Here is a 21,926-nt window from a genome sequence, read left to right on the forward strand (position 1 = left end):
TCTATCGAGAGCCCAAAATTGTCATGTTTTTGTCTGGGGATACACTGCCTATTAAAAGGGCAAGTCCAATAAACAAAAATCGCGGTGAGTACCAACGATACAGCATGAAAGCAGGAGGAGTTATTGCCAGATATTTATTATATGAGTATACACGTCACGCATTACGACTAGAGCTCTCTGTCTATGTCTTATAACTCTTAAGATACAGGTTAAAATGTTAGGTTAGTGCTTTATGATTATCAAATCGTTAATTCTTAAATGCTAACAATAACTGAACTGCCATGAACTTATCAAAATGCTTAACTTTATTCTGCTGTGAAAATTAATTAACTTATTTTAATTTTAAATGTTTTGTTTTCTTACTGCTTTTTAAATCATATATTTATTTGAATTAAACAAATATGCGTTCCAGTCCAACGAAGCTGTGTAAAGTCAGGTTGAGCATCCCATGTTATTTATTAAATACGTTATTATTGTTATTACCATTATCCCTTCTGTTATTTATTGGTTCGTGTGAAGCCCGGGGAGCTGTATCGGCCACAACACAGTCAATTGCACCATGCCCCACTTTTACATTTTCACAGAAGTACGTCCGGGATCCGTTAAATTGCAAGCATTTTTTTATTTGCTTCGGATGGAGATTCTGGAGGCTTTCTTGTCCCGGTGACACCGTTTTTTCGTCAGAACACAAAGTGTGCGTCTGGAAGCAGTCGAGAAAAGACGATTGTGATACTGTCAAGGAGAAAACGATACTTTCTTCAACGTATCCACCAATGTTTTCAACATACGTCTCGGGGAATAATTTGAAGAAAACGAAGCCGAAAAGAATTGTATCAACGTTAATGACGACGACGACGACAGCGATAACGACACACAAGTCAGTAAGTGTAACTAAAACAGAATTGACCTCTTCCGGAACAAAACGTAAAACAAATTCTTTGACCACAGTGAGCAGAGAAACGGAGACAAAATCGCCGGCCAATACCACTACGATAGCGAAAGTGACCACTAAAACGGTTTCTACTCGAGAAACAGCGAGGTCGTCACCACGGAACACTCGTGGAACGCCGTTTAGCACGAAGGAACAGCTGAAACTAAAAACCAAGTTGTTTCCGTCTTACTGGAGCAGAGACAATCACGTGACAAAATGGTGGCAAAGAAAGACAGAAAAAGACATAAAAAAAGACAATTGGTTCACGAAAATGACGACGAAAACAACGAAACACACACGAAGAATACCTGCCTACCCGAAGAATGTAATGGGTAAGTAATTTTTTTTTTCTAACAACTTTCACTCTTCGAAAACCCATGATCGTAGCTATAAATCAAGTACCTCTAAAAATTAGATCAAGAGTGGTTCATTTGAAATATTAACAAAAGCATATGATTTAAAAAAATCATAAAATCCATTTACTAATTAATTCTATTAGTAAGTTTATCTATTTAAATACTATGAATGCATAAACGCGGAAATTTTCGTGTAGTTTAATTGCTATAAGTATTTTTATAACTTACTACCTAGCTTTACTAACGTATTGAGCACTGTGAAAATAAATACTGAAAATCGATACATAAAATATACATTTTTATAAAATTTTATATGGATACATGGAACAATATATCTATTAGTGTGGGGACAATTAATCGAAATCAGGAATCGAAAAAATCGGAACTTTGTGGGTTATAGAAATTGGAAAAATATGTGCATATTTTCCGATGTCAAAAACGATTCGTTTCATTAGTTTTTTGTTTTGTTTTTATTTTGTTTAAAATAAAATCTTCCACTGCTGATAATAATAATAAAATAATAAATATTTATTCATTTTGAATTACCAGTAAAGCTAAAATCTATAAATCATCCCAACAGGTGTATTTTTACGTTTGAGAAAATTTCTGCACATTCAATATGTTTTAGACACACATTATTTACGATACAGCGAATATCTAAACTTGTTACGATTTTCATGAAAGTGGACCTTATGTTGAATTTATCAAAAACATGAAGCATCCATTTTCGCATATGAAAATTAAAGAGGAAATAACTCTCATCGCTTAAATAAATTAAATCACTTCTGTTTTTAAGGCAACTGGTATCTGATAATAATAAAGTAAATTAAATTAAATATATCTTAAGTTAAAAGTAAATTAAATAAATCAACTTTAATTACTATTCCTAAATAGAACAATTAAAAACATCTATTACAACAAACAACTAAATTTAAGTGGCTTGGCCTTTTGGTCAAGATCAAAGTGTGTGTGTGGGGGGGTCTAGTCACCTAAATTAGTACAGGGGGGCCTCACTAACAACCCAGTAGGATTTACTTTTTTGTTTTTGATATGAACACTTTTGATTAGTTTTCCCCACTCCACGAACAATCTTTCTCTTAATTCAAAAACTTTTTATTTTCTAATGAAATTTTATTTTATTTTTTCACACATGCACACACACACACATAAAAAAAATGCACACACACACACACAAAATTAAAAAGAAAAAAAATGCATACACAAACACACAGACAATGTTTATAAATTGTAAATATGTGTTTGATTCTTAAACGCTCGGGATTTATTAGTTAGATTAAGATCCATAGAGTGAATGAGGTATTTTGGTAAATGTTGCCAGTCAAGAGTAAGACTCCAAAGTCGACATTTATTACTTTTAATCACTTTAGTAACAAAGACCCTGAACCCTTACCCTCCCCAATTTCTTGTAGGGCCTTGTGCCTAATTTTGTTGTTTAAAAATCTTTTGTTTTTTACTTAATTGTATTTTTCAAAATTTTAAAAGCAATAAAATATATAAACAAGACCAAAGTGTAGTATCTGTTCTTCAGATGCTGCACTTCCATTTCTTGTTCTCTTTCGGTGGAGGATCAGTCCTTCACGACTGAGACAATTTTTTTTTATTTTTGTACCTTTTCTCCACGTTAAAAAACGACCCTGGTGTCTAACTCTGTCCCGTGGGGAGGCATAGTAAATACGTACAAAAAACAACTAAAAGATGAGGCTAATTATTAAAATAGATTTTTTTAATGTAAAATGATTTTCTTTAATGCAGATTTCCTACGAATAGATAGTATGCATAGAAATAATGCTGAACGAATGTGTGTAAACGTCTGTTTTCAGTACGAAAATTAATTTGTGAAACACTCTACAGTTTGTACATATTAATCAAAGTATGAACAAACAAACAGACAGGAATACAACTTTACTATAATATATTTATATATATATTATATATATATATATATATATATATATATATATATATATATATATATATATATGCTCTTTGTGTAAACAAATTGAGCTTAGGCATTTGGACAATGTTAAAACATTGTTAATTCATTGCCCGCCTAGCAGCAGCCGTATAGCGCAACGGTTAGAAGCTCCGACTGTCGTTTGGGCGATCGGGGTTCGATCCTGGCTTAAGGTAGTTGCTTGTCTAGCCGCACTGATGAGCTGTGAAACAGCGAAACAGTACTGTATGTGGATTGCTATATATATATATATATATATATATATATATATATATATATATATATAGTAGGGGGCAGCAATTTAGAAAGGTGTTACCAGTAAAACTTAAGAGTACTTGGAAATCGATTACCGAAACTCTTATTCTTAAAATGAATCGCTATTATTCTTAGAAAAGGCAATCATTTAATGCTCAATTAAGTCTATAGATTATCGATCTACGGTTGGGTATTGAATCTGATAAACTTTCACTTTGATTCCTTGGCGTGTATATGAAGCTTCGTGCCAAAAGAAAACGAGAAATAACTCACTAGGTCTCGTGTTGGCATCTTCTCGTGTGGCTGGTGTGTTTGCCAAGTGGAAATCCTAAATAGAGACTGGATTATGTGGAGCAAAAGATGGCAAGATTCGTGACTGGAACATTGTTCAATTTAGCTTATCATATAGATGCGTGTTCGGTACATTAAAGGGTTGTTAATCTAATGCGGTTCACGGAGGAAATTGTGCGACCTGGTAATATTCTATAGAATATTTTCGATAAAATCGAGATTCTTCAACCAATACACGCCGTGAGACTGTCAGTTATCCTATGTTGCTTGTAATATTTTGATTACTCGAATTGCTCTACTCATCTCGCATGTTATTTTAACAACGATTCAGCCGATGTAATCTCCGATCTTTTCTAAGTGTATCTTGTTGAACTTTGAAATCATTATGTTAAACTTTGGAATCTTTATGATATGTTGAACGTAACACTTTATTTAATCTACGTTCTCGTTCCATCAGCTATAACCAGATAGAAGTAATTCATAATTGTATTTTAGTATCGCCTGAACTAAGAATTGAACTTTCAACCTTCACATGGTTCTCATTTAGAACTGGTTAACTTAGCACTTAATTTGTTACGTAAGGAAACCATCACGCAACGGGTAAAAAATACTCAGCAATGTCCAATAATTAGTGCTGCAGAAATTCAGTGAGAGTATGAGGTTCGTATTGAGTAGATCCCATAAGAGATTCAAAAAGGTGTTCTTTAAAAATATCCGGGGATGAGGAAAAATGACATAATCTTGTAGATGAGTCGCGTGTCAAAGAGTGGGGGTAAAAAAGATAGATGTTAAAGCGTAGAGGACTTAGTTGAGGATATAGGCTTCAAATGGAGAAGAAATAAAAAAATAACCTGATATAGAATTTTGTAACATTGGCAAAACGGTGCTTCCATGGCCAGGTCAAATCATAAAGTGGTGAACGGTAGGAAAATAAAGGCAGAAAGTAAGACGATAAATAAGGTTGAGGTTAGGAAGAGGGGGGTTTTAACATCAGGCTAGTAAGTTCAGATCTGTAAAGGAGATAAGTGAGGCAACGAAAAATTCGGATGGGGAAGATGGGTGAGAATGAAGGGATGAGGAGAGGAGAATAGTACAGGTGATATTTAGGGATACTGTATGTATGAAAGAGTAGTTGAAATCAATAAAAGAATATTGATAAAGTAAAGCTTGAAAAATGTATGGCATTAACACTAGTTAGAGAAAAATGGTGTTGAATGAAAATGTTATTTCCTGGTTGGTTTTAAAGAAAAGTATATCGTAAATGAAGTTAAGTGAAGGTTAAATTAGAAATAAAATTAGGTGAGGATATAGAGGGATGGATGGATGATAATAAAGTAACGTGGAAAATCATCGGAAAATTAAAAAATAAAAAAGGATCGGGAAGGATGAAGGGGGCAAAATGATTAGGGGGATAGAGTTAATATTGAGTAGAGTGGTGGAGGATAGAGCGGACTAGAGTGGAGACGTAGGTGATAATTATGTACTGTATAATAGGTAGATAGAGTTATGATATGGAAGATATTTATAGTAAATAAAAAATAAATATAAATAAGGTTGATAAAACTTTGGGTGAATATTTTAGAGGTGTATAAAGGAGATTTGAGGTAAACATTAAATGTCCACTTTAAAGGTACAAAATTCAAACAATAAAAAAAAAACGTAAATTTGGGACCAGTAAGCAAAAGGGTATCATAATATGTAAAGAATGATTAATAAGAGAAATGGGATTATCGGCGGGTGAGAAAATATAAAGTTTATCAGCCAATGACTAAATGGTGAGGTAGATGGAGGGTAATTTATGTAATTTCAAATTGGCTATATTTATATTTTTCTATGTTTGCAGCTTGAAATTAATTCATTTTAGAATTTATTATGTTAAAATTTTCTGTTAAGGTGATTTGAATTTTAAAAGTTTTTATTAACCTTTTCTTTAATTCCGAAATTTTCTCTTATTATATATACACAAAACTAAGCTGCTATCTTTTCAGTACCAACGCTCTGATCCCCACTTAACCCCGATCGACTCCCGTATTGAGGAAACCTCATGTTTTACAAGATTTAGGGACTAATCTTCATCTTACTCTAAAATAGATGATTTACATTATTTTTTGGCCAATCTTGCTGGGAAAATAGTTGGGTCATTCTACTGCTTCATTTCTGGTGTAATCCCCAATTTGCATAAGACTGAAATACGGCCTACCAGTGAGTACTACTGAGGAGTTGTTCAGAACACTCTTCCTGACTTTACAGGGTAAAAGCCAGCTTCGAAATCTAGTGAGTAACGTCCTGCTCTCCTTACCACCTCTTTCTCAGTGAAGATGTGTTGTGAGTCTATATCTGCTCTATCATTATTTTATGGCAGATGCTTGACTGAGCTTCAATCTATCGCCGCCCGTAAAAATTCAATGAGCAAACTTTCTCTTCTAGAACTATTCGTCTTTGAAACACAATACCACGAAACTGCTTCCTAGATGACTATAACATCGTTTTTAAATCCATTGTAAACAAGTTGTTGCTGAGTCGTTTTTTTTAAATAATCAAATTCTACCAAATCTTCATCATTACTAATTATCGCGATGTTATCTCACTGGCCACCTGTAAATACCCTCTACCAACCAGAGAAGCAGCAAAATGGCACCCCTTCACCGTAGAAGTCCTCAGATGTTGGAAAGCTTTCTTTGTTTAAACAACTTGCCTTTGAAATTCGTTTCGTGTTCCTTATTTCTCTGACTATGCCGACATGCAAAAATTTAAATGTAATGTGGACAAGCATCTCACTGCATGACTCTCCACCTCTATCTTTTTACATCTTTAAATCGTCACTCTTTCTCTTTTTCCCTTCCCCCTTTTCTCACATTTCTCTCCCATATCCCACTTTCACATCTGCCCAACATATTCTTCTTTCTTATTTTAATCTTTTGAAAATCACTCGAGCTTTAACTTTTAAAATTTTAATTCCAGAATAACGCCGAATTTTTTACCTCGCCCCTCATCCTTAATAATATAATGAAACAGATATTTATGTATTCCCGAGTAACACTGAGTTTCTTGTCGTCCCTTTTTCTATCAAACATATGCAGCATTGAAATGTACTACTGTATTATTGCACACATGTGTTCTATCAAGGATACTGAACACTGACTCCTGACTAAAACTGAGCAAATATTATAGAAAAATACAGTGAAAATCTTTCTCCCGGGCAACGTGACGTTTATAAACACCTGCTACCGGACAGCATCGAGTAAACACACTTGTTCTATATAGGATATTAAGCACGTTGAACTAACTTGTACTACTTACCAAATACAATACTATATTATCACTATTATCGCTTTCGGACACACAGAGTTAATAAAAGGTATTTCTTTCTCCTGTGCAACGCTGCTACATTCAAACAAATTTACTCTATATAAAACGTTGAGCACTGTTCGATTACTATATATGACTTACCAAAATGTAATACTGTTATTATATTATAGCTTATTTCTCGCGTTTAGGGTGCTACTGAAATGATCCAAACAAAATTAAGGATGCTTCCAGAGCAATACTAAATCCACTCTTTTTGAGTTTCTTTTCACCTATTTCCTTGTTCAAAGAAAAACTTAAGCAGCGTTACGTAAAATAACGAAATGAATATATTGAATTTACAGTGTTTTCTTTCCGAATTATGGCAAAAAACATCGACCCGCCTGAACGAAACCGCCCCAGAGTCTCTCCCACTACACTCAGATTCACTTAGATATTCAGGAATACACCCATTATCTTCTCCGGTTAATTTTACTTAAAAGTACACTTTCAAATTTTAATTAGATTGTCGAGCTTTTTCTCTATGTGAAACACACAAACACACGCATACACGCAAACATTGAATTATATATATATATATATATATATATATATATATATATATATATATATAAAGTAACCTTGTCTGTCTGTTTGAGGAACAGCCTCCACGAAATTCCTCTGTTATTTTTTGTTTAAAGACTTGAAACTAAATATTATGTATAGAGGATTTGGATTTGTGGAGCAAAGTCGAATTGATTTTTAGCCGTTTAAAATAGCTGATTTGGGATAAAAATTGAAAAATAAATGGAACATGGACAGTGTACGTCGACTAAACGTGTTATTTCTATTCATGTGAAACTATACATTTGCATCTTTAACAACGGTAATTTTAGTATTTTTGTATGTGTATGTATTTATAGCTATATGTTTTGGTTTCGATTCTAGCTAATGGCACCCAAGTCACATTGGTTTAAAAAAAAATGAAATCACTACAATATATTGGGTACAATATAATAATCAATATAGTTTTGTATAATATGAAATACGAAATCTGCATAAATTAAAATGTCATATTTAAGCGTATTCTATGACCGAAACACGCAAGGAGTGCCACTACAATATATTGGGTACAACATAATAATCAATAAAGAATTGGTCTATAATGATTAAATAATAATAATGATAATAGATTAAGATATCATATTTAAGCCTTTTTTTACGACCGGGCAACGTCAAGCGGCCTGCTAGTTTTAGATTTAGATTTAGTTTTAGATTACGTCATATATTACGTCACAGCAGATTACGAGGATAAAAATTACTACCGGAACAGTAGCAGAAACTCGCCTTGAAGCAAGCGAACAACAGAAGATGTTGTATTTTAAAGAAACAGCTTACCTTATAGGCTTGTATATACTGATGTTTATTAGCTGTTTTCTTTTCGGTAAAGTTAATGTCAAGGGAGAGATAAAGCGCCTTTCTATGGCTTTTTTTTATAGGATGGTGCTTTTTTGGTTAGGGGGGTATTTCATAGCATATCTTTTTTTTCTTTTTGTAAATTTTATATAGTCCTGTTTGGGGGTATTTCTTCTTGCAGATAATATCGGGTCATCAGGAGAGAATACGCACCGTTTCGGAGCCTTCCTCTCTACGGCTTGTTCGTGTATCGCCCCCCCCTCACTGATGTGAGGCCTACTTATCTGCTCAATACACTGAAAACAAAAGACGTTTGATAATCAAACGGCTCTTGTTACGAGCAACGGCCTTGCGCATGTCGTTCAATGTTCAAAGGCTACGTTGAACATATTTGTAAGGACGCGCACATATCGAAGAAAATAATAATAATAATAATAATAATAATAATAATAATAGTAATAATAATAATACTACTAATAATAATAACCACAACAATTATAAAAGTACTATATATATAAACATCAATCAAAAAATATATGTATACAGAAACACATTAAAAAAAAGATAAATCTCCTCACAGTAATAACTGTAGACCCTTGCGAACATATACTGTAGTCCTTTTCGCCTAGATTGTAACATAACTTTCACGGGTCAGCTCTTTCTTTTTTGATTTCATGTTTCTCGTATTAATGTTGTTTTCTACCCAGCTGTTATAAGGTATTGTAAATTCAATCAAAGTGAGTATTTTCCTTGTTACGACTTTTACGCATCGGCCACATTCATTGATGCGAGGCTTAGATATCTGAATCGCATTTGAATGAACTGGTCAATGCAATAAAAATGTTTAATGATTTTGCGTTTTATGTAACGAGCAACGGCTTTGTGCACGAGACGTTGAAATTTAAAGGCTGCGTCTATCAAATCTGTTAAGACGCGCTCATATCGAAAAGAATAGAAAAACAGAAAAAAAGGAAGGAAAGAAAGAAAATAAAAAAGGAGAAAAGAAACAAAAAAAATAAACAAAACTAGTATAAATAATTAAACTAAAACAAATAAAATGAAAATCATTAAATAAATGAATAAATAAATCTGCACTGTGGACACATATTACCACTCATGCGGTATTCCTTTTAACCCAGAGCCAGACGGCATATTGTTCAATTATCTCTGTTAGATGTTTACAAGCTGCGCTTCTTTTTCGGCCTTTAATTCCGTCCTAAAAGTTGATATAAAGAGCCTGAAATGAAACCTCTTGCTCCAATCTCAACAGCTCCATAGGATTGTAACGTAACCTTCATGGGTCAGCTCACTTTTTAGGTCTTCATATTTCTCCATCTTGTATTGATGTTGCTTCTCTTCCCGGCTCTCATAAGGTACTGTCAATTCAATCTAGACGAGTTTTTTCCTTGTTCTTGACGAGAAAACAATGTCTGGCCGCTGACCCTTTCCTTTTATAACTTTTGGATAATTACTTTACCAGCCAGAGAGATCTGCGGCGACTATCCAGTCATCATTGATTCCAAGAATATTTTGGCTCTGTACTAGCAATGGGCTAGTTATACGTTTTGATCCGATCCACATTTTTCCTCCCTCAGCAAAAAACTTGTGGCTTATGTTAGCTGCTTCGGGCTTCATGTGATTACTTATTGTTGTGGTCAGTTCTTCCAGTACCCTGTTGTGCTGCCACGTATATTGGTCATTAGCAGGAGGTATTGTGCAGGAACTAAGAACATGTTCCATAGTCTGAGGTTTTTCTTTGCATAAAGGACAGGTTAAATCATCCCTCGTCTTCCATTTGGCAAGGTTAGTCATTGATGGAATCATGTCGTAAGTTGAGCGTATTATGAAACTCAACCTTAGCGGCGACATTTGCCAAATGTCATTCCACGTAATGGAGCTTTGCATAGCTTCTTCCCAGTTTGTCCATTGTCCTTGCTATGACTGTTGAATGTATTTTACGAGCCTTTTGCTTTCCTCCTTGCTCCTTATTTCCTGAATGACTAGCTCTCGGCACTCTTTGGTTGTGGCTGTAGACCATCTTTGAATGCTGGTCATTCCCAGTCCAGATTTCCCTGTCTGAGTGAGCCCAATGACTTCTTTGAAAGCTAGGTTTTCTTTCGCCTCATTTTTAGCATCACGGATTTTCCATTTCCTTCCTGTTTTAAGGGAGGGTTGTACTGTCTTTACAACGGTGTCGTTGAAATTGTCTAATATTATCTGCTTTGAACTCCTCTACAATAGACTTGAGCGGTAATTTTAGTTTAGATTGTTTGCTATATAGAGCTACGTTTGATAATCCTGGAGGCAAACCCAGCCATTTTCTCGTATATCTGTTGATTTTTGCTTCGATTGCCTCAACCGTGCTCATAGTTACTTTACATACGAGAAGAGGCCATAAAAGAATTGGGATGAGCATGTGTTGACGGCACCACACCTTGTATTTACCTTGAAGTGGACAGCGCCCGATCGTGTTTAGACCATCATCGACGGTTTTTATTGTCACTTTAATCTGTTTGGAGTCTTCCAATGTGTATCTCTCCAGGCTTTCTATCGGTTCTTCTGAGACAGTGGGGATTTTCTGACCACCCACTGCTAAACAGATATCTTCTTTTCCTTTTCTGAGAGAGAGGCTTCTGGACTTCTTAGGCTTGAATGTCATTCTGGACCAAACAATCATTTCATCCATGATGCTGAGTTACTTGCGGGTGTCAGCTTCTTTTGATGTGAGCATCGTGGTATCGTCCATGTAACCCTTTAATGGCGACATTTCGCATTCTTCACCTAAGTTAGTAGGGCTTACATTGTTTCCTGCAGCTTTGAGAATTATTTGCATCGCTAAAACAAAAAGTATAGGCCATACTGTGCATCCCATTGCAATTCGAGTGTCATCCAATTTGTCGGGTAGTCATTTGTGGTAAATCGCATATGAAACCCATCGAAATGCGTAGCAATCATCTTGCGTATTCCCTCTGGGATGTGGTGCATTTGAAGGGATAGTTGAATTATTTGATGAGGCACTGATCCATATGCATTAGCCAAATCGAGCCAAATGACGTCCAAGTCAGTCTTTTTTATTTTCACTCTTTGGATAGCCTCCCATATCATACTCCCATGTTCCAGACAACCTGCTATTCCAGGGATACCACTATTTAGCACGGAAATATCGATACATTTGTTTGATAGTAGGTATTGTGTTATTCTTGATGGCATTACTGCGAAAAATATTTTTCCTTCTACGTTAAGAAGTGAGATTGGCCGAAATTGATTTATAGCTTCTGCGTTTTGCTCCTTAGGTATGTACACACCGTTTGCTTTCATCCACTGGTTACTGACATGACGGTTTTTACATGCCAACCTCAAGTTAATATATAGCCATTTAAGTACTTTTGGGCATCTTTTGTAAAGTAAAAAGGGGATTCCATTCGGGCCTGGTGAAGATTTATTTCTAGCTTTGAAGACAACGTGTTTTACCTCTTCATACGTCATTATTTTCATATTGAACTTTTTTGAAGGATTTCTGGCCATATCAATTTGCTATTTTGTTCCAGTGGGATGTGCCGGTTGTGGTCTGAGTATATGTGTCTTAGATGGGTTTCCAAGACATGTTATTCCGTTTTTAGTACTCCTGATTTTGGTTGTTCAAATAGATTTCGGGCATATTTATATGGTCCTTGAATGAAACGATCGCGCTCTTTTCTCCGCTTCAGTCGTTTTTTCCTGACGCGTTTCGCCTTGCTAAGAGCGCTGTGTCTATCTTTAAAGTCTTACCAGATGTGTAATAAACCCACCTTTTCAAAAGGATTTGAAACGCGGAGTTGTCGTTTCAGACGTCTTTTCTTATTCCTAAGATCTGCCATCTCCCGCTGTTGTCTGTTTTTCTTGACGGGTGGTTTAGTTGATTTCATTTTCTCATCACACAATGCAATGCAAATACGGTATATAACATTACCGCACTCTTCTAACCGTTGACCATACTTCTTTCTATCCAGTTCTTTATGTAATGCATTGCTTATTGTATGATCAAGCATACACCATTCTTCCAAATTGTCCGCCGGTGGAAATTTGATTCTGGGGAGTTTCAACTCGCCCACTGGCCCAGTTGCTTGCATATCCTCGGAATTGTGGTTTGCATCCTGGCCTTTGTGTCTCGGCGTCTTATCTAAGGTATCAGAGCTGCATATAAGTCATTGGAAGACTGGCACATCCCTTTTTGCTACGGTGAATCTTCATTTCGTTTTTGTGAGTTGAATTTTCGTCCACAGACGCATGGAAATCCCATATGTTCTTTAATCATAATCTGTTGGTATGTCTGAGTCATATTCCGTTCGTTTCTTTTGGATCCATCATCCTCCCTCTCTTTCGGTAGATCTTGGGGGCGTTTTTTTTTTAATTACGTTATATATAACGTCATAGCATATCACATTATATGTGACATTTTCAACAGTATATCTAATATATAAACGGCTATATGTCTGTCTGTCTGTCTGTCGGTATGTCTTTATATTTTCAAACTCTATCTCCTCCGAAACTAAAAGTCGCAGAGCGGCGCTAGGGGTCTTCAATGGTTGGATTTTTTTATGAGTCTTTGGCCAGTTTTTAAGGGATACAAAATGGGTTAAAATTGAAAATTCGTTATATATTTTGTACATTTATCTTAGCTTATTTTTAATTTTTGATTTTTAATCGGTTCATATGCGTGTTACGTAGAAAGAAAATGTCACTTCTGCTATGCGACGAAGGCACTTATCTTTCACTCTTTCTCAATCTCTTCTGTCCCCGCCACACACACACGCACACACACACACACACACACACACACACACACACACACACACACACACACACACACACACACACACACACGAAGGCTCGGTGGAGAAGGAAATCGCTGATAAATATTTTTTGTTTGTAATTTTGTTTTTGACAGGCATATGAACTGATTAAAAATTAAAAATGAACTTAAATGTACAAAATATATAACGATTTTTTTTTCAATTTTACCCCATTTTAAACCCTTTAAAAATATTTTAATTGGCTAAAGATCCATAAAAGAAAGGTCCATAAAAAATCCAATCATTTGAAGCTCCTAGCGCCGCTCTGCGACTTTTAGTGTAGGAAGAGATAGAGTTTAGAAATATGGAGACAGACAGACAGACATATAGCCTTTTATATATTAGATTATATAGTAGATTTAGATTAACAAACATACGTAGTAAATTGTTCTGAACTATTAGCATAATTTTTAACGCCTTCCATAATGTTGACCTATTTATTTTTATCGCTTATGTTTGAATACGTTTTGAAATATGACGCAAATCTTAAATCTATAACGTTACGCCAAAGTTATAATTATTTTGTTAAGATAAATTTTTAAGCTCTATTTTGTTAAGATAAATTTTTTAAGCTCTATTTATAAGGAATGTTAAATAATTTAGTTATTAGAACCCATGTCTGAAGATCTCAAAGCTTCGGTTTCTGGTCACGACATCCACGTTATTTGTTGGGAGTTTCTTATTTACTATTAATATAATATTTCTCCATTTCTCGAATTGGTTAGATCTTTGATATCTCGAAATGAGAAAAAAATCTGCAATGTATTATTACGAGTACGTCTAATACATTTTTTTTGATTGATAGACGGGCGGATAGATTGAGAAAAATCTCTATTTCATTATATATATATATATATATATATATATATATATATATATATATACTCAGATAGATCAACGCGCTATAGTGTGTTTCTGAAGATACATATTATATTTGATTGAGTTCAAGTATGTTGATAAAATGAACTAAACTCGAATATTTTTTCAGAAGTGTTCAATGCATGTGTAGAGCTTTTATAAATAAGATTACATAAACATTGCAGTGCGAGATTAATTTGAGAGTCCTGATGACGGCATGGAAATGCCGAAGCGTTGATCAATCCACGTACACCACTTACAATGCTTAGATAATCACACACATACACACATATATATATAGAGAGAGAGAAGGGGGCAGAGAAGGTGTGAGAGGAAGAGGAGAGAAAGAGGGGGGTATTGGGAATGGAGGAGTAAAAAAAAAAAATAATGTGAAATATGAGTCATACCGGAATGAAAAGAAAATGACTTTCACTGATAGCCTGTGCAAATCCTGTGGATCGGTTAATGGCCGGAAGCCAACATCTCTGATCGTCACAACAATAAAAGTTCCATCGGGAAATAGAGTAAACATTGGAATTTATAGTTGAAACCCCGCGGATAATCTCTTCTTTGTGTCCCGTAATTCGATCCGTTCGGTTCCAACTTTTAGGATTAACAGCCGATTTACTTCGATTTGTTTGTTTTACGCCATATGCATTACGCATTACGAACTTTATTATTATTTTATTTATTTATTTATTTTTTTAATTTTTTTTTATTTTTGTACTCACTAGGCGTTGTCACACAGTTCACTATGGGAAGTGACGGTGGTTTGGTGGTTAACGATACGAGCTGACGACCTGAGTGTTCCAAGTTCGAGTCTAATTCATTCCACAAAAATCACTTTCACTTAGGATGTTGGCAAACTTCACGTGGTGCCCTCGCATAATCCTTGATGTCTTTCTAGAGAGAAATCTGACTAGAAAATTATCGGGGAAACCAATGCCGACAATAGAATCTTTGGATTCATATAATATGATGATGCTAACAGTTCATCATCAGTGATTACTTATTGACAACAACCGGTGGTGTTTCCTGGAGTCTGGATGATAACAAGTCTTCCCAATTTCTATTACACTTCACCTCTTTTAATAACCTTTGCAAATGAATTTGCGTTATCGCAACAGCCGCTTACCATTGACTTCTCGCTGGCAACGATCATTGGTCTTTGCATTCCTCCACTTTTCTTCTTGTTTTTTCCATCCTCCTTGACTATTCTCGACTATTTAGTGTGGAGCCAATCGATGTCCACACTACGATTTTGAGGTGAGTGGGAAGGGTAGTTAACTTACAATTTTGCAGTTTCAGTTTTCTTGGTTTCATGTGATGTTCCTTTATCTTTTTATTTTAGTTCTGTTGCAGTTTCTATATGACCAGTTAGCGTTTGTAGCTCATGTGGATTAGTTTTCGAATTCAAGGTTTTCCTTTGAGATTTCAACTTTTTTTTATTATTACTATCCGTTGTATCTTTTCAGCCTTCCTCATGATTCCAATTTCTCCCATTCTTTTTCGAAGTTTTCGGGATTGTTCCTAGTGCTCCTACGATTATTTGCATTATCTTAACTTTCTTCATGTTCGTTATCCCTTTCTAGTATCTGATTAGTTCTAGATTCGCTTAACTTCTTTGTCTCTTTCATATTCACCCTGTTGTCTGCTGGAACGGCGAAATCTATGATATGACAGTATTTCCTTCTTGTTAACTATTATGACATCTGGTCGTTGTTTGGGTAAGTTTATCTGTTTGTACCTCCATGCCCCATAGGATTTTATGATTTCCTCTTTCATGTACTGTTACCGGTTTGTATTAGTACCATTTGTCTGAGTGTTCAAAATATAGCTGTTTGTATAGTTCCCAATGTACAGCCTTCCGAACCTGGTATTTTATTCTTTTAAGGTTAGTTTGCTACATTCATTTATGTGGTTTATCGTTTCGTCTCTTTGCCTACAGAGTCTTAATTTGCTGTTTTCTTGTGTCTTTTCGATCATGGCTTTAATATAGTTGATTCTAATCGCGTTATCTTGTGTGGCTATTAGTAAGGATCCAGTTTCTCTTCTTAGATATCATTTTCGTAGTCATGCCCAGGTGTTTTCGTGAGTCTCGTATTTTGTCATTCTTATGAAACGTCTGCATAGCTATTCCGTTTACCATTTTTTTCTCGTCTTATCCCTTGCCTTTCTATTCTCTGTCTTGTTCATTTTTACGATATTTCTTGCTGCAGCGATTATCTCTGTCTTCTGTATTTTTCTAATTCATTTTTGTGTCATTCACACAATCTTCTATACTAATCAGTCCTCTTCCTTTGTCTTTCCTTTTCACATAGTCAGTCAGCATTATCCTTTGGCCGTAGTGTATTGTCAAAAATTATTAAGGCCAAAAAGGTACTCGAGAATAAAGGTTAATGAGACGAGATGAAAGTCAGCTGTGAAATGAATAACATCACGAGAGGGTTGAAAATGATTAATAGATTAAACTAAGTTTGATTACTTTACGAGACGGTTTCTGAGAAGTACCTAGATTTAAAGGTGACCATGTCGTGGTCCACAGGTTAACAGTCTCGCGGTTATGTGTTCTAGATGAAAAGTTCTTGATTTAATATAAAAAAACGGATTCTTTAAAAAGTTTATCTTTAATTGATGAGTCAAAAGATACTTCGCAATAAAATTGATTATATATTAGATTCCGTTGGTTGTTGGGTTTTACGGCATATCAACCGTCGTTTGATCCTTTCATGTCGAAATTGTATCCATGCTTTGTTTATTTATTTATTTACTTATTTTTTTGGTAGGCGTATATTTTGTTAATACGTATATGTTGTGTAGAAAGTAAGTTCATATTATAAAGCGCACGTGATTTATTACTGAAATATAATTTATTACTGCCATAATATTCTTATAAGAAATGAATATAATAAAAAAAGTGTATAGCATAAGTTTTTTATTAGGACTTCAATATGGACGCCAGCATCTTCCACTAACTTCTCAAGCCACATGCGAACTGCATTAATTTATTTTATCGAGAAAGGCGTATCATTTCAGTGTTTTCTTTAATAGGAATAGTCAGTTATAATTTACCTCTTTTTATTAGAACGCTTCACTTATGTCACTCCGGAAATAGAAGTGAGGCTTCACCTTTTCTCATTCCGGCTCAATAATTTGATGTGTACTCTTTAGTACATTTGCAATAGTCTCTTTGGAGAAAATACCGTATATTTGGGCGTATAAGACGACCCTTAAAATTTAAAAAAAATCATCTTTAAAAACCAATATTTCATAAGATACCGGGTGTTGCAATCTCTAGTCTAGGCTAAACAATGATTTCGTGATTTAGCAGTCGTTTTATACAACCAATATATAAGAAATTTACGAAAATTTGCTCTAATTTTGTACCTCGTCTTATACGCCGAAATATATGGTAATTTTCAAGCACATAAGCTCTTAATAATAGCAAACATGAAAAAGCAGAAATGTATATACAGGGTGATTGGAAAGTAACAACCTATAATTAAATTCTCGTGATTCATTTCTTTAATATGATTTCTACAAGAAATGAATATGATATGAAAGTGTGTATAGCATGAGGGTTTTATTTAGAATTCAATATGGCTGCCAGCATTCGCTAGCAGCTTCTCAATTCGTCTGGCAACCGGATCAAATAATTTCACACGTATTCACAAGTAACTCGTTTTTTTTTTTTTTTTTTTTTTTTTTTGCTAATGAATCAACACCTACAGTCGAAAAATCGCTCGAAGATAAGAGTAAATGATATTGATAGATTGACTATTAAAAACAGCAATTTTCCCTTTTTTTGTTAGAAACATCGGCCATGCAATGTGATAATTTGTTAAATTTCCGGGTTGGCTGTCGTTTTGAGTGGGTGATATGTGGAGGTTTTCAATCTTTTTGTAGTATGCATTGTTGTTTAGCCAGTAAAAAGAGTTACATGTGCATACTTGTAAAATCAGTTGATACGATTCTCATCCGCACTGTCCATCATGTTTTTACTTTCACGTTAACCTGTTAGAGCCAACTTGACTTTTATCATTTTCACAAGCACCTTACATAATAACAATATTTTAGAGTGATCTCCCTTGAACCGTATCCAGGTGATTTCGGCTGAAACATTACTTGCCAAGATTCGAAAGCACTCTTCTCTTTCCGGAAATTAAAAACTATAATTCCATCCTATTTAGAAATATAGAACTGGATATAGACGCATGAAAAGAACACGCAAGGTATCCAATGCGATATGGTAGTTTGCCATTTTTACATGGACTAAACAACACTGACGTCAGTTCTGTCAGGCATCTTTTACAGTTCTAGTCGTTCACAAAGCCCTTTTACATGGTATCAGCTCTATACGTCCCCACAACATCATCAGCAAAGTAAGTGATGTTTACTTACGTTTACATTTTCCACATCTTCATTTTGTTTACCCTGGTAATACATATATTTCGATTTGTGGGGATTTAAGTAGCTTTACGGGTGTTAATTACGTACGTTGTTTTAAACAATGTATTTATCATGTTGGCTTCTTGGCTTCGACAAACTGTATACGTGACAATAGAACTCTTTGTACGTTTAACTGTTTCTTAATTATTGCCCTTTTTCTTTTGTTTATTCCGACTCGTGTGTACTTAATAAAGCACAATACATAAAATGTCGTGTTTTGGAAGGAAATTCAGATACGTAGTCGTTAAAGACATAAAAATACGAATAAAGGAAAAATCTAAATCTTTTATAGACACATGAAAAGAAATCATGACGTAGAGAAAATACAACAATTTTAATTCGTTTTTAAATAAACTACACGTTATGTTCGGGTTCCGATACGTAGGGATGCTAATACCCACCATCTTCTCTCTATGCAACAAATCTAAGTTAAGGAATCGTAGATATATGTAGTTAAGTAAAAACAAATGTTTAAAAAAAAATAATGAAGAAAACATCTTCACCCGAGGTACGTGACCAATTAGCATGTCGAGTTGTGTGCAAGGAGCACTTTGATGCTTCTGGTCTCTGTACTATTCCAAAACAATACAGTGCACTTCTAGTTATCCTTTCACAGTATAATTGCGATTGCGTGGGTTGATAATGCACTTGAGAATCTTCACACGACAAATCACCTTCATTCCTTCATTTGTTTGTAATTATAAAAAATAATTACTTGAAATTTTCAAGGTTCTCGTCTTGGTCACGTTTTAAAAGTCACAGAGCATGCATGGAATTCAAATAAAAATGAAACCAGGGAACTCTTAATTAACGCTCGCATTAAGCATTCTCCTAACTAATTAATATTTAACTAATTAACATTTAGCTAATTAACATTTAGCTAATAAACATTTAAATAATTAACATTTAGCTAATAAACATTTAACTAAATTAACATTTAGCTAATTAACATTTAGCTAATAAACATTTAGCTAATAAACGTTTAACTAATTAACATGTAACTAATAAACATTTAGCTAATAAACATTTAACTAATTAATATTTAACTAATTAACATTTAACTAATTAACATTTAACTAATTAACATTTAGCTAATTAACATTTAGCTAATTAACATTTAGCTAATAAACATTTAACTAATTAACATTTAGCTAATAAACATTTAACTAATTAACATCTAACTAATTAACATTTAACTAATAATTCAAATATGATGTTAAAATAGCGGAGTGGAATGTTCTGTTGTTTCATCGAACAAATCAATCAAGCGTCTAAAGTTCAGCATTTTTTTATCACAATAAAAGGAATTTGGTTTTAAACAATAACGTGTTTATACCATACTCATTAAAATTTGCTGTCCAAGCGAAAATAAACAACTCTAACTTTTTACATATTTCGAATGAGCTACGCCTAGTTTTATATATTGAATTTCACACCTGAATGTTTATTTCATAATTACAGTACATACCAAGCTCTATAAACTTTAGTATTTGTGCAGAATTTTAACCAGACGTAACTAACTGGCCAGTCGGCTTTGATCGTAATATGACGTCGACGGCCGGCTTTTGCCGAGAGTCGCCGATTATCAAAGCTTAACAACGCTACTCAAGGAAAATACTGAAGAAAACATTTTAGTATAATGAAATCACCAGAAATAAATAAATAAATAAAAATAAATAAATTATAACGAAAATAAAAAAGAAACAACAACCTACCGTAACAATTTCTGTTTTATTTTTGTAACGAGTTTTTTTAAGTGAAAAAATAAACAAGTAAGTTGTATTTCTTTTTCAAGCTTTTTTTTTGTCAACGAAAATTGAACAAAATTAATAAGATAACATTTTTTTTTGTTTTTCATATTTTTTTTTAACAAAGGTTAAAAAAAAAAATCGTATGTTTTCCATGTATTTTTTTTTCTGTAAATTTGTGACTAATGTAAAGTAAACTTTTTCTTTGTTTTTCTTTTCATGAAGACTTTTTTCCTGTGGCGCTGGGCAACCGATTTTTTTAAAATTAAATTAAGACAGTCGGGATATTCCTTTAGGATTAGGTAGACTTTTCTACGGTCGAATCAGATGTTAAAGTGGCGCGAGAAGAGAGAGCGGATGTTGAAGAAAGTTTGCCAACGGGTAGCTTTCCGATATATTGTTTAAGATAGAAACAAAAGGATGATTACAAAATTTCTGTCTCCACATAAACTCAAAAGGATAACTGTTGAGAAACTCCTGGCGTTTGCAATTAACTGTTGATCCAAAGTGGAGATATTCATCTTGTATAAAGTTGTTAGGAAACGGCTGTTTAAAGGTGTGTTGTTTACTTAATTTAATGATTTTTTTTTTTCATCCAATATTTTCTAAGGATCGTCTGCGCTTTTGCTGCGCATTGGTCAGTGTCTTACGTCAGATTACAGTCAAACACAGCGTGTGACGTCATGTCCCAAGTAAAGTGTAGCGGTTCGTTAGTTACGCCTGGTTCAAATTCTACACAAGTACTCAAACTTTATGTCAGTATTTACAAACACATACATACACACACGAACACACAGTGCATAAGTATATACATACGTATATATTTTCTCTATTTCTCTTCTTCCCTTTCGCTAATATAACGTATATATATATATATATATATATATATATATATATATATATATATATATGATTATTGCAACGTCTTGTCAGACGAGTGCAACTTTCTCAGGCACTTAAAGTTCATGAACCCAAAAATGACTTCCATCACCACAGGACCGTTTTTATAGACAAATGCCTGAGGGAGTATATATATATATATATATATATATATATATATATATTAATTTCAAGGTTATGAGGGTTTTATGAAGCATAACAACAATGTTGTTTTTTTATATTTAATATTTTATTTTTTTTATATTTCAAGCGGTCCTCCGCTCTTGATCACAAAAAGTAGTGAAATAAAAATGAAAGCCTTTGAAAAAAAAAAAAAAAAACTCGAAAGTTGTATGCATTTTGGGTTGCGTTCATTCGTTGCAACAATGTTCGAAATAGTGCACGTGAATTATTTTTACTGTTTGTGGAAGGAGAATGTTGTACCTTTTATTTTACTTTTTTAAAATTTGAAAAGAAAAGTAAATAAAGCAATGAAATGCAAGACCATCACAGAAACAAATAATTCGATTATAGCAGGAAGTGTTTGGGTTGCGGAAAAATTCGGATTGAAAAAGGTGAACGCCAGAATATAAATGAACCTTGATAGAAAAGAAGAATAAAAGATGCAATAAAAATCAAGAAAGGGTGTGA

At 34.1% G+C, this 21,926-nt stretch overlaps 1 protein-coding gene across 1 annotated transcript in view; it reads left to right on the forward strand.

Moving 5' to 3' along the window:
* The window catches only part of LOC145286247 (uncharacterized), a 153,227-nt gene that overhangs the window by 193 nt on the left and 131,108 nt on the right, over positions 1-21,926 (forward strand). Inside the window, exon 1 of the mRNA XM_080135067.1 lies at positions 1-1,263. This exon is cut by the window's left edge and continues 193 nt beyond it. Coding sequence (XP_079991193.1) covers positions 402-1,263 — 862 coding nt within the window. The 5' untranslated portion in view covers positions 1-401. The remainder of the gene's footprint in view (positions 1,264-21,926) is intronic.

Source organism: Euprymna scolopes, chromosome 10 (genome assembly GCF_053919585.1).
Source record: "Euprymna scolopes isolate OS-2025 chromosome 10, ASM5391958v1, whole genome shotgun sequence".
Classification (NCBI taxonomy): Eukaryota; Metazoa; Mollusca; class Cephalopoda; order Sepiida; family Sepiolidae; genus Euprymna; species Euprymna scolopes.